This window comes from Aureobasidium namibiae (assembly GCF_000721765.1).
Source record: "Aureobasidium namibiae CBS 147.97 unplaced genomic scaffold scaffold_1, whole genome shotgun sequence".
Taxonomy (NCBI): domain Eukaryota; kingdom Fungi; phylum Ascomycota; class Dothideomycetes; order Dothideales; family Saccotheciaceae; genus Aureobasidium; species Aureobasidium namibiae.
The window spans coordinates 1,768,207-1,780,261 of record NW_013581208.1 but is presented as its reverse complement, the minus strand read 5'-3'; the positions used below and the strand labels follow the sequence as shown (position 1 = coordinate 1,780,261).

The 12,055-nt window shown below is 49.6% G+C and overlaps 5 protein-coding genes across 5 annotated transcripts; all 5 read left to right on the top strand.

Moving 5' to 3' along the window:
- Window positions 1–1,176: 1,176 nt before the first annotated feature.
- M436DRAFT_77864 (uncharacterized protein) lies at window positions 1,177–3,204 on the top strand (the record flags this gene model as incomplete). Its single annotated transcript, XM_013576977.1, has 1 exon — window positions 1,177–3,204. One exon carries the CDS (start codon window positions 1,177–1,179, stop codon window positions 3,202–3,204), a length of 2,028 nt encoding a protein of 675 aa, XP_013432431.1.
- Window positions 3,205–7,261: 4,057 nt separating this feature from the next.
- M436DRAFT_36499 (uncharacterized protein) lies at window positions 7,262–7,672 on the top strand (the record flags this gene model as incomplete). The annotated part of the gene is made up of 1 exon (XM_013576411.1): window positions 7,262–7,672. A coding segment is annotated over one exon (411 nt), but the record flags the coding sequence as incomplete, so codon positions are not given.
- A 72-nt stretch (window positions 7,673–7,744) lies between these two features.
- Window positions 7,745–8,804, top strand: M436DRAFT_37158 (uncharacterized protein; the record flags this gene model as incomplete). Its single annotated transcript, XM_013576539.1, has 4 exons — window positions 7,745–7,795; window positions 7,849–7,950; window positions 8,122–8,385; window positions 8,442–8,804. Coding segments are annotated over 4 exons (780 nt in total), but the record flags the coding sequence as incomplete, so codon positions are not given.
- Window positions 8,805–9,309: 505 nt separating this feature from the next.
- Window positions 9,310–11,337, top strand: M436DRAFT_59945 (uncharacterized protein; the record flags this gene model as incomplete). The annotated part of the gene is made up of 5 exons (XM_013576668.1): window positions 9,310–10,148; window positions 10,211–10,378; window positions 10,445–10,538; window positions 10,721–10,891; window positions 10,945–11,337. The coding sequence occupies 5 exons, from the start codon at window positions 9,310–9,312 to the stop codon at window positions 11,335–11,337; spliced, it is 1,665 nt and encodes a 554-aa protein (XP_013432122.1).
- Window positions 11,338–11,660: 323 nt separating this feature from the next.
- On the top strand, window positions 11,661–11,999 carry M436DRAFT_77861 (uncharacterized protein; the record flags this gene model as incomplete). Its single annotated transcript, XM_013576976.1, has 1 exon — window positions 11,661–11,999. The coding sequence occupies one exon, from the start codon at window positions 11,661–11,663 to the stop codon at window positions 11,997–11,999; it is 339 nt and encodes a 112-aa protein (XP_013432430.1).
- Window positions 12,000–12,055: the final 56 nt, after the last annotated feature.

Here is a 12,055-nt window from a genome sequence, read left to right as displayed (position 1 = left end):
TTTGGCAGCGACTCGCATCATAATCAAGGTCATGGACCGTTATTCAAGCACCGATGCCTTCCCTCACTGTGGCGCACTTTTATCCACCAATATCGAGGAATGTTGGCTAACTTTTGACGAGTCATCTTGTGCCCACTGGCTGATTACTGAACAGCATTTCGCATCGGTTTAACGTCAAAAAAGCCAAACTTATATCCGTTTACGAAGCTTCCAAGAAGCACTTGGAGTCTTAGACTCGCCTAGGTATTCGCGTCGTGTCAAGTGACGACTGCCGGCCCCAAGCGGCACCCGTATTTGCACTCGGTCGACGGTGACATTTCGTCGCATACGTTAACCATTCGATAGGGTTTGGCTATGGTGTGTGCGCTTGCGAGGGAACGCGACAGACCACCGTGACGCACAACGAGCAATCCACTCATGAGCGGAGCGCAGCGCGTATATGTGCTCGCCGCCAAATCAATACAACCGACCGACCCCCTTCTCGCATCACTCCGTTCTTGTCTCTACAGGTGCGAGTTGGATAGTTGCTGACTGACGTCCATATCTAACGGCTCTGCTGCCTAATATTGTTGACGGGGCCGCATTCTTCTTGTATTCGACGGTCGGGCCTCCGCGGCTCGCACAAAGCTATCACCAGCCTGCGCTATCGGCCAGCCTAGACCGACGTACGGCACAGATCTATATGGGAAAGTCTCACCAGTTTTAATTACTCGATATGTACCACTGCTTCGGCTGCGCCGCTACGGCAGTTTCCACCCTATCGACTTGAGTCTTCATTTCTTCCCTCGAGCGTCCTAGCGCAATCTATTCCAAATTTGCCTAGCAAAGTCAAAAAAGACTTGCATAATATTAATCAACTAAAACAATAACGGAGCCCCTACTTGCCCTGCGGCGCGCATCTGCTAATTAACCTATCTTTCCCCCATATACTCAGATCGAGCCTCTCGCGCTTTCTTTGCTGAGGACTATTATTACTTGGCATTAAGACATCCAGATCTCGGGTCCGAGTGAGTACTCTTTCCTCCTGTCGCACTTGCGCATCTTTGTTCCTTTGTTTTTCCCTCTTTACACTGCGGATCCTTACATGTCGATGCCTACAGACTACGCGAATCACTCGAGCTCGCTCATATTTTATCAATAACCGGTACTGTTTTGGAGGTGGAACCACACAAGGCCATGCTAGACGAGCATAGGCCTGATGCATCGCATGCCGGCAACCTTGTCGACAGTGAGCCAAGGCAGTTAGCACCATCTACTATGCTTCCGGGCCCACGCGATTCTCTTTTGCTTCCTACCGAACCATTGCAACCACGAAATCCAAGTTCATTACAGCTACCCTCGTTATCCCAACAACATCCGGCTGCTCAAGATGGAATCGTTGCCCAACTTCAATCTTCGCTGCAGTCTCAGCTCCATGTCCACAGCCAGATACTCGAGGAGCAAAGACAAGAAATCGAGAACCAGCGACACCAGATGGCACGCATGGACAGCACGATAGAGGCTCTGCGTCACGAACAGAGAACCATCTATGCCGTTGTTGACGAGATTAGACATGAATTGCGAGCACGTCCGGAACAGCAACATCCCGATAATAGTGAGGTCGATATCCTGACTCAAGAAGTTCAGAAGATTTCGGCCAAGTCGAACGAGATTGCTGGTCTTAGGATGCAGTTGGACATCCTGAGGAGCCAGGTGAGACGTCTCGAGCGTCACGGGTCTCCCGGAGCCAACAGTGCACCTTCGTCGGAGCACATGGGCCACGATCAGGTGAGCCATGCACCACCTCCGGTAGCTGGATTCGTCACAAGCACGCCTTCTGCACTGGACCAAAGACCATTGCTCTACCAGACACCAATGGAGAACCGGCTTCCTGCTCCAATCGCATCTAATATTGAACTGCCTGAACCCCGTGTTCAATCAGAGTCGCGAACACTTCCCGGTATTCGCTCGATCGATCCCAATACGCCCATCTCTTCATGGCGTCCTGCTGGCGCGATCGCTCCTCCACCCTCGGGTCCTATGGTAGGATCCTCACCACAGATTGAGGCACCAGCACCTGGTAGTGGATGGGCGGCAGTCAATGCAAGCACTGTACCGAAGCGCTTGATCTCAGAGCCGTCCTTCGAGTCAGCGACACCCGGATCGCCCAAGAGACAGCGATTGGCCCCTCTGATGCCTCGAACCTACGACCAGCAAAGCCCCGCACAGGGCTCATCGCCTTACCAATCTGTCTCTGGTGATTCACTGCCTACAGTGCCTACTTTACAATCAACACAGAATCCGTCCAACGAATCTGCTGGAAGTGTGCCTCCACAACCCAACCCTCTGCGTTTCGTCCAGTTCGCATCAGGTCTGGAATCTACACCTGAGGATCAGTGGCGCCAGGGACCCGGATCACTCATCGACAGGGGGCGAGGCAGCCCAAGAAGAGCAAGAGGAGGAAAAAGACTCGGTGGACGCAAGAGTGGAGGTGCAGATGGTGATCGCGCTACACCAGAATGGGAGGCGCGTCCTGACAGTGTACAAATACTCAACCCTTCAGAATCACATGGAGGACCGGTACAATCTGCTGAGCAGCCGAGCGAGACAACTGCTGGCATGTACCCCGACCCGCATTTCATGCCCATCACCACAACTGCCGACGTAGCCTCCTCGAACCACCCGACCAAGAAGACCCGCACCAAGCCTGTACGCAATGCAGACGGTGTCTTGATACGCAAGGACGGACGGCCCGATATGCGTAGTGTGAGCAGTGCCATGAATCTTAAAAAGGTACATGCAAAGAAAGAGGCGGAACGGGCCAACAACAAGGAGACTCCCGCTCTTTCTGAAGACACAAACCACAGATCCTATTCGGCCTCCGACCACGATGCAGGGGAAATGAGCGCTGCCAGTCCAAGCATTGATGAGCACGCTACAGATGGTGACACGAGCATTCTGGATCGTCACCAGGAGACCATGCGTAAGGTTTTCCCTCATGGCATCGAGAATACCGGCGTACAGAGCATGGCGCAACAATTCTTCCCGAAACTGGACGACACCCGCGCTGCGCCATCGGTAAAGATTGAAGCCATGGTTGAAAGCGACACCACAAAGGAAGCAAACCGGGGACACGAGGGACCCAAACCTCTGATCGATGGGGAAAGAAGCATGGTCCACCACACTGCAGGACGTGTGGATGTCGAGATGAACGACGCTAAGTAGACATGCATGCATTGCTGTTAAACGTCCCCACACGCCATAACGCCTTACGATCTGCCTGGGCAGAAATCAACATGAAAGATAGAGCTGTATTTCTGCAAACATGGGCCTCTCAGGAAGGGGAAAACAAGCAGTCGCATACGATGAAGCAGCAAATCAATTAACCACACCAATCTTTTGGAATAACACTTCTATCCGGGAGCTAGAACGAGGAACGACCGGTCCTTTGCTCCACATAACCCAGGACCTCCCATTCACTCATGGTCTTTCTCTTTTCCCATCTTACACTATTTTAAGCTATTTTACCCGTACACATATACCCACGGCGCGCTGATTTCCTCAGGCGTTGGGATCCATTTCGACAATTCAAACCAACACCTCAAAAACACTATCCATATACTTTTGGTCAATATGTGCATCATCATTGTTTCTGCTAAAGGTAGACGCCACGCTCGTGTTGCGTGTCGGTGGTGAAGGAGTCAGAAACAAGTCTCCGCTCTACCTTCCTATCTCATCTATACCCACACCGGACCGAGAGGGCGGGCGGCCTACAGTCCCAAAGCAGAGATCCCGCCAGAACACCACTCCGCTTCGCTTGAGACCCAACCAGCGACCTTGTGACCTCTTCTACTCTACATTCATGCTTTAACCTGTTTCTGCCTTTGGACCTCCCTTCACATACATGATTGTCTTTTGACTTCACATCCCCTAAGGTAAAAAGTAGCTTTGCCTTTACGTTCATGAGACAGCCAGGTTCCTTGATTTTGACTTCTCGTCTCTGCCATCATCCATCTCGTCTCTTTTTACTCTTGCATCACGTTATCGAGCTATGTGTTGCCATGGCAAGATCGAGCGAGCCGTGTAACGATATTCCCACCTTTCCATGGCAAAAGTATCTCTTTACACTCTCTTCCTGGGCACCAAAATCAACTTTCCCTACCTTAGTAGCTGCGTCCTTGTAGCCATGCAACCATGTGTCAGTAGAAGCCGACAAGGCTCAGTTCTCGTCATCTGCGCAAACCCTATTTGTCCGTCGTCCCAACTTCCCGGAGAGTAGCCGTTTGGGCAGTTTTGCGTTTCGGTGCTTTCGGTGCTCTCGGCTTTGAGCTTTGCTTTTCTATGACAGTCTAAGCCAGCAACTCCTGGAGTTTGAGGCTATATGAAGTAGGTGCTTTTGCTTGGCGTGTTCTGGTTCCCTTCTCGACTTGCAAGCTTTCGGTGCTGGCAGCAGTTTTGCCTTTTGCGGAGACTGCAGGCAAACGAGTGGGCCGACGGCGATGGCGGGTCGGCGACTGGAGGTGAGGGAACGGTTACAACTGTTCATATGTTTTGGCTTTGTCTTTGATGTCCTTCAAGCTCTCCATTCATACCTCCCGTTTGGTCTTAGCAAAAGCGTATTGATTGGCTCATACGGGAACTCTCGCCCTCCACCGTCCACCTTCCAGCTCATATCATTGGCCCAGAAGAAACCCGTTCCATCCTGCTCGACAAGCAAAATATTATCGACGCCTAAGAGATTCGAACTCTTGCTCCGCACTCCCGGACGAGCGTCGTTTCGAGCGAAGCGAGAACGACGCTCGTCCGGCACTACAAGGATAAAAAAATGGTAATTTAGTAACTGGAAGTTGAATAGATCACTATACGAGTCGTTTGCACCAGAAAAAAGTCCATGTCTAACCAAGAATTGTCAAGTTTGACCCTATTGTAACAATTCCCATAGTTTCTAGACGGAAGCCTGCCAAGTCCAAAGCTTCACAGCCCAAAATTTTGCTTTGTTACACCCAATTTGGTCACCATCCACCCATTTCTTGCTCAATCTCATCCGTTCTTCGTCCTGTGCATAATTCAATCAAAAAGGAGGTTGGACATAGTCATTCGAAGCAAAAATGATCGACGCCTGCAGGATTCGAACCTGCGCCCACGAATGGAATAGATTTCTAGTCTATCGCTATAACCACTCAGCCAAAGCGCCTGGTAGAGTTGAGTCCGAGATAGGAAAGATCTGCGGATTCGATGAGGAAGGATGAAGCGAGATCGTATAAGACCCTCAAATCAACGAGAGCACTGGAGGTAAGACGTTGAATAGCAGAGGAATTGTCACCTCGGACCTGTGAGGGTCAGTAGGGTCCTCGAACTGCGCATATGTAGACCCGGAGGGTACTTGGGTAAGGTATTTGTAACGCATGCTGCTTTGGAGATCTGTTTTACGAATCCCCAATGTTTGCTCAGAAGATATCAAGTGTTTCGCTTGATAACTTGGTAGATTCTCTGGTTCATTGCTCGTTCGAGGCCAACCTTCGTAATTGGTCATCGACGACCACAACCAGGTCTGAAAGGTGATGATGAAAGCTGTTGCCTGTCGTTTTCCACGGCAGATCTGTGGTTCTTTGCGGTGGCATGTTGATATGATTGATTCTACGAAAGAGCAGGGTCTGACTATCACCAAGACGGACTTGGCCAGATTTCGAGACAGGCTTCGCTCCTCCCCGCCCGAGGCTACCGAGTAGCAGCCACCTGTTGCCTTCCACAGCACCTGCAGCCTGACTTCCATCTCAACCTTGCCATCACGTCGCATGCAATCGATTCGACCTACACCTAACGACAATCATGACTAGACGGCGAGTATGCAAGAAGAGTACCGTGGCCGCTTGGTCACCCTTTCGCATTCGTCGCAACATGGATCACTGCATAGTTCCTCAGTAACGACCTGCAAACAGTGACCGTCGACGCTGTTGGACCAGGTCCCAAGACGCTCAATAGCACTACCTGAGGCTGGATGACTCGCCTGTGCTCTCGATATGACTTCCAACAATCAACAGTCCCATACGGCGCGAATAGTACAACGCGCAACTGCACAATCACATCCTTGATACCCGCACATTCCTCGTTCTGCCCACTGCGTCAACGCAAGGATATATAGCCTGGTGGCGAAAAATGCTTCCATCAACCAATACCAGCACAGCTGGCTCATCTTCATTGGTCTAGTGGTCATGATTTCCGCTTGTCAAGAGTAAAATCTCGTCAAGCGCGGGAGACCAGGGTTCGATTCCCTGATGGAGAGCATCATGTTTTTTTTTGTCTTCTTCGATTCTGTTGTGCACAGTATCGACGAGGAGGTTCTGATGACCTTTGCGACGATTTTCTTTTGCTGGGATCTCTGGACGTTGGTGAATTTTCGGTTGTTGATGGTAAGGTAGGTCGAGATAGTCTGGTCTCTCACTCGGTTCCATTCTTATTCCGAGTGCCCATGGCCTCCCAGCGGATTCTCGTTCGCAAGCCCATGTTTCCTAGTTGTACGATCAACATGGCGTTGATTCGACAACAAAGAACTTTGTGTTAGCTTCGGAGATTTCAAAGCGGGAAGAGGCACGATACCTTTCTTTGTGGTGGATTTCGAATCCGGATCAGAAAGACCTGTAGGAAATTGACATTGTCAGCAGACACATCTAGTTCGGGTAAGCTGACAAACCTCCTGCGGTGCTGTATTTGATAGACGGCAACACAATTTTGAGTCACGTTTCTGCATACTTAGGAGCCCAGCGTATCCGCTTCTAACCCACTCACCAAGATGTCGGACAGTCAACCTCCTTTCGACCCTCTGACCTTCAACCCACGCGACATACCCATGAAGCTCCTCGCGGAGTGGTGCCGCGATCCTCCTATGTTCCTAGACAAGCCTGGCCATCCTACTAAGTATGATGCAAAGAATCGGTTCGAGTACGTCAAAAGAATGATAGCAGTATACGTTTCCCCCTCCGTTTTGGCGCAAGGAAAAAATCCATATCCTGGACTGCGTGAGCACAGGTTTGTCCCCGAGCTACAGACGACTACACCAAAATACCGTCATGCCAGAGCATGGATGGGAGCAAATCACCTTTTGATGCACATAAGTTAGTACTTGACCTTTCATATTGTGAAGCAGAAACATGCTAATCTAGGGTTTGCATCTGCAGCACCGAATGAGTTGCAGAAGTTGGGTTGTATCAACCTGGAAACGGATGACGATCCCTTTATCGAATCATCGCCTCGTTTCCAGGTCGACACCACGGCCTTAGCGACAGCAACTACAGACAGGAGCGTCATGAACATCATCGGTAACAACGACGGAATCCATCCGATCCTTCGAAGGCGCAATTGGAAAGACACTTCAGATGCCGAGTATGAACACCTTAAGCCCGTATTGAGAATTGCAACAGAGATGATGGCCATGGACGGGTTCTTGGACCTGTGGACCGCATTAGGGCAGCCCTTGCAACGTCTTCCTCAGAATGCTATGCTCCTCAGGCAAAAAGCGGAACATCGGGTGTACTACACAGGCAGGACTACGCCCGGACAGAGAGGCCGGACGCAACAGGAGATGCTAGGGTTATGCAACTATGTGACTTTTAGTTGGGAGCATGACGACAATCTGGCTGCAGTGACTACGCCAGATGTCAACAAAAGGGGGCTTCGTCCAGGGAATTCTCGGTAAGTTGGTCGATAAGGACTTATCTCTGAGACCATTCGCTTATGCTGCGGTACTAGTAATGCTTGCGAAATTCAGATCGATTCTCACCTTCGTTATATCATCTGTCGTGGTGGAACAGAGTTCAATGTAAGATGTTGTCCCGAGTGCCTTTCGAGATAACCTACTGACTTACCTTGCAGGCCTCTTACTATAATCCCACGGCATCGAACGAGGGTTCTTATATGCGCACGCAATTTCTTCTGGCAAATACTTTAGTTCACGAATTGACACACGTTTGGTTTGTAAGTCTCGCCCCCTGAATCAGAAGGTTCAGATCTCATATCTGGGCTGTCACACCATGCCACAAGGAGCTGGTATACTCAATGACTCGCTTGAACGAGCTCATACCGTGGGAGAAAGATCGCGATGTATCAACCCATTTTACTCTTGGAATTCACGCTGATACTTGCCAGTTCAATGTGACCGACGAGTACGAAGATTTGATGCCTTTCCGTAACGACGACAGGATCTCAGAAGAGGGCTTTGCAGCCGAAACAATGATACACAAAGACGTGATCCTCGAAGATATGGAGGCCAATTTTATATTGCGAACAATGCCTTTTGGAATGCGCGCAAACCGATGGCCAGGAGTACTTGACGGGCCCGAACATGTCACGAGAGCCAGTGCGGCGAGGCATGATATCAAGTTCGACACTATGTATGCGGTTCCTATGAGTGTAAGTGTCATGAAGATGGCAGGTTGCATAACCTGGTACTGATTTGTCTTCTCCAGTACGTACACCAATTCTTCCTCGACGACTTTTGGACCAATCGTGTTGAGCGATTTGGCGATGGAGCTCTCAGCAATTACAAAGCTGTGGGCGTGAGACGGAATCTCGTCAACAGACTCAAGTTCGACCCTTCAGAGCATGGAATGATCAAACGGAAGCTAAACCCCGTCACTAGCTTATGGGAGGAAGATCCTGAGATTGACGCTGATGCCGAGTTTCCAGAAGTGCATGAGGGAATAGTTTATAAGGACAAGGTCTTGACTCTCATGGGTGAAGAGATGTCTGATTCGGATGAGGAAATGGAGGACGTCGATAAGAGCGATGACGATGACGACGACGATGATGGTGGCATAATGGTCACCTAGACGGCAAATGTGCTTCTGTAACCATTGTACAGTCCTTTGCAGAGAGAATATCTTGCTATTGGCATGCGTATTGTAAGTCAAGAGCTTCTACTTCTGCGTTCATTCTTTCGATAGCTAGGTAGGCTTTGCATGGCTTTGGGCAAGTTCAAAATTCCTGGCTTGTGCCTCTCATGACGATGGTAGCTTCCTGTTTGTCACGACCTGACTTTCTATCTTCCAACCGAGTGACAATGGTCGTCAAGCATCGGAGTGTGTTTTTGCAAAAAATCAGATTCGGCGAACAAAGAAAACAAGCTGCCATACTCGAGCTTGAGGTCACACTTTCCTTTGTGGCTGACTGCCGAATCCGGTCAACAGAGCTCTTTGAAGCCGGGTAACAAACGGATTCATTTTCATCGATGTCTTTCTGTCTGATTACCCTTCTAGCTGATTATATTAGTATCGAATACCTGCCTCATTGTCTCCCTTGCACATAATCCACACCATCTACTTCGAACCAGCCAAAATGTCGGACCCGATGGACTTTGAATGGACTATACCACAATCGCCTCCTTTTGATATATCGACTTTCGATCCGAAGACCTTGAGCGAGACATTCATCGAGACCGCCAGCCTAGACCCAGATCTATGTCTGGTCGACGCAAGGCCTGCACTCGAACATGCAACATCCAGGCGTGATTGGGTCAGAAGGGACACGGCGGTGGAGGTATCTCCTTCCGTACTCGCCCTCGGTAAGGAACCATATCCAGGGCTAAAGGTATCACACAAGGTGCCACCGGGGTACATGACCACCGTTCTCGATTACAATTACTCGCAACCTTGGTTTGGGGACCATATCGTTCTGCATTATCTCACGCCTGCAAGATTGTTGGAACTGGGTTGTATCAATACGGACACTACGCCTGTATCGAACCGATTCCGTATCGACCCCGATGTTTTGGCAAAGGCCAACAAATCTAGACTTGCTCCAAGTTACATTGGCAATCACGATGGTATTCATCCTATATTGCGACGCAGAAACTTCAATCCGACATCCGACTACGAATACGAATGTCTTAAACCCACTTTCAGAGTCGTCACCAAGCTTCTCGAGATGGAGAATGCTCTTGACCTGCTCTGGGCACTGGGTCAGCGATGTACTCAAGTACAAGGCACGAAGCTAAAGAAGGACGTCTACGTCTACTACACCGGTCAATCTACCACTCAGCAGAGGCAAGAGACAGCTCTTGAACTAGTACAGCTGGCCGAATACGTACAGTTTAGCTGGGGAGATACAGTATCTGACGGTGCTCTTGCAATAACAGAAAATATAGTTGGCAAGCCAGGTTTGAGAGGTGGCATTACGTAAGTCTTGACCAGCTTTATAGTTCAATGTGATCTCTGGCTAATATCAATGTGTACAACAGGTCCGCAGGCGAAGTTACGATCGATGACAGCTTCCGATATGCCATCGTAGACGGCAGTGCTGTGCGTGCGAATCTTTACAATCCTGCAGCAACAATTGAATCTTCCTTTTTACGTACCCAATGGTGGCTCGCAACGGCCATCTTCCACGAACTAGGCCATGTCTTCCGGTAAGCAGCGCATTTCATAGCTGTGACCCACCGAAGAATGTTCACTGATAGGACCTTGTGATCTAGGTTCAATACGAGCAGGTTGCATATAGATGTCGATCCGTTTTGCAATGATTGTCGCCTCGCAGAAGAAGGGTTTGCTTTGACAGCGGCGGTGCTTGTACGTACAGCCGAGAACACCAATTTGAACGGAAGCCAGAATAGAGCGGTTGCTCAGGTCATCTCGTATGATTCTGGATCTGTGTCAAGACAGGAAAAGAGCTGCAAGACTCTGGCTAACGGGCGAGATGGTTCATGATCCATGACTAGTTGAAATATTGCTAACCGAGTGTTCGACAACAGAAAGGTGTGATCCCGACGTCCATTGACGCAAATCTGAAGCTTGTCACGTCACCTTTCGGTATGGCGACATGGGAATGGCCAGGATTCTTTGAGACGATCGGCCTCGTTCATAGACGAACTGCACACGAAGATGGCTTCAATTACGCTAATTTCGATGTGATTAAGATGGAGGTAGGACGGCTGTCACAGCAAGATACAAACGACGCAACGCTGACAAGATTCAGTACATACGAGATTTTTTCAGCGATGAGTTCTGGGACCAATGCTATCTGAGATACGGCATGTCGAGTTTCAGAGCAGTAGGCGTACGCGATCGTGTGTTTGACGAGAACATGGCCCCGAATGGAAAGCGTGTTGCGACAATCGGGCTGGAACTAGAGGCTGAGCCATGGATGCCAGAAGTGGAGGAGGAAGGTATCGTTTACGAAGATAGAGTCCTGAATTTTGCTGGAGACAAAGTGATAGCGACCAAGCCGAAGACGGCGGAACAGCAAATGCTAGCGGATATAGCAATGAGCTGGATCCCGGAAAATCTCAAGAAGTTGAGCGCTGGCATGAAAGCCTGGATAGGGAGGAGTCCGGTCAAGAAGAAAAGCCCGATGAAGAAAAAGAAGTGACCAGAGAAATGTTGGGGAATAGTTGGTGATATGGTCCTAGCAGCACAAAAACAGCTGAATCTTACGCTCAGCGGCGAACCAGAACATTAGTGCGTCAAATCAAAAAAACAGTCATTGTTACTATGGAGATGTTGACAGTTGAGAGAAGAGAAAAGGCCTGAAGCAGGAGCAGTGACGTTGCGCGCCAAATTCGCGTTGCCTAAAATCGCGTCACCCGGGAGACATTGGCCTAACCTGTTGATCAATAAATACTCTTTCACCATATAACATATAGTTCCTCTAGATCACAGATTCTACGAGAATCGCATCCGTATCGACACACAATGGCATCGACAGCACCTCTGAAACGCAAGCGCTCCGGCGAAGATCTGACCGCAGCCAATACCAAACGAGCACTCCGCCCACGCATCCCTTCTGTAACGACATCGATACAAGTGTCAAAGACACGAGTCAAGAAGCCTCTGATCAAGCGAGTCACTCCTGTTCTTGAGATCAAGCCGGCAACTACCAGTCCCAGCACCAATCTCCTACTCCAAAAGGACAAGATTATTGAACAACTACGACTCGAACTTGCCGAGGCTAACAACAACCTCGCCAACACTCAAAAACGACTCAGCGAGCTCGAGAAGCAGCTTCTATTGTCGCCCACGCATCATCAATGATGGTAGAATGAGAGTTGACAGATATGCATGTCTTTTCCGTTCGTTCTTGCCATACT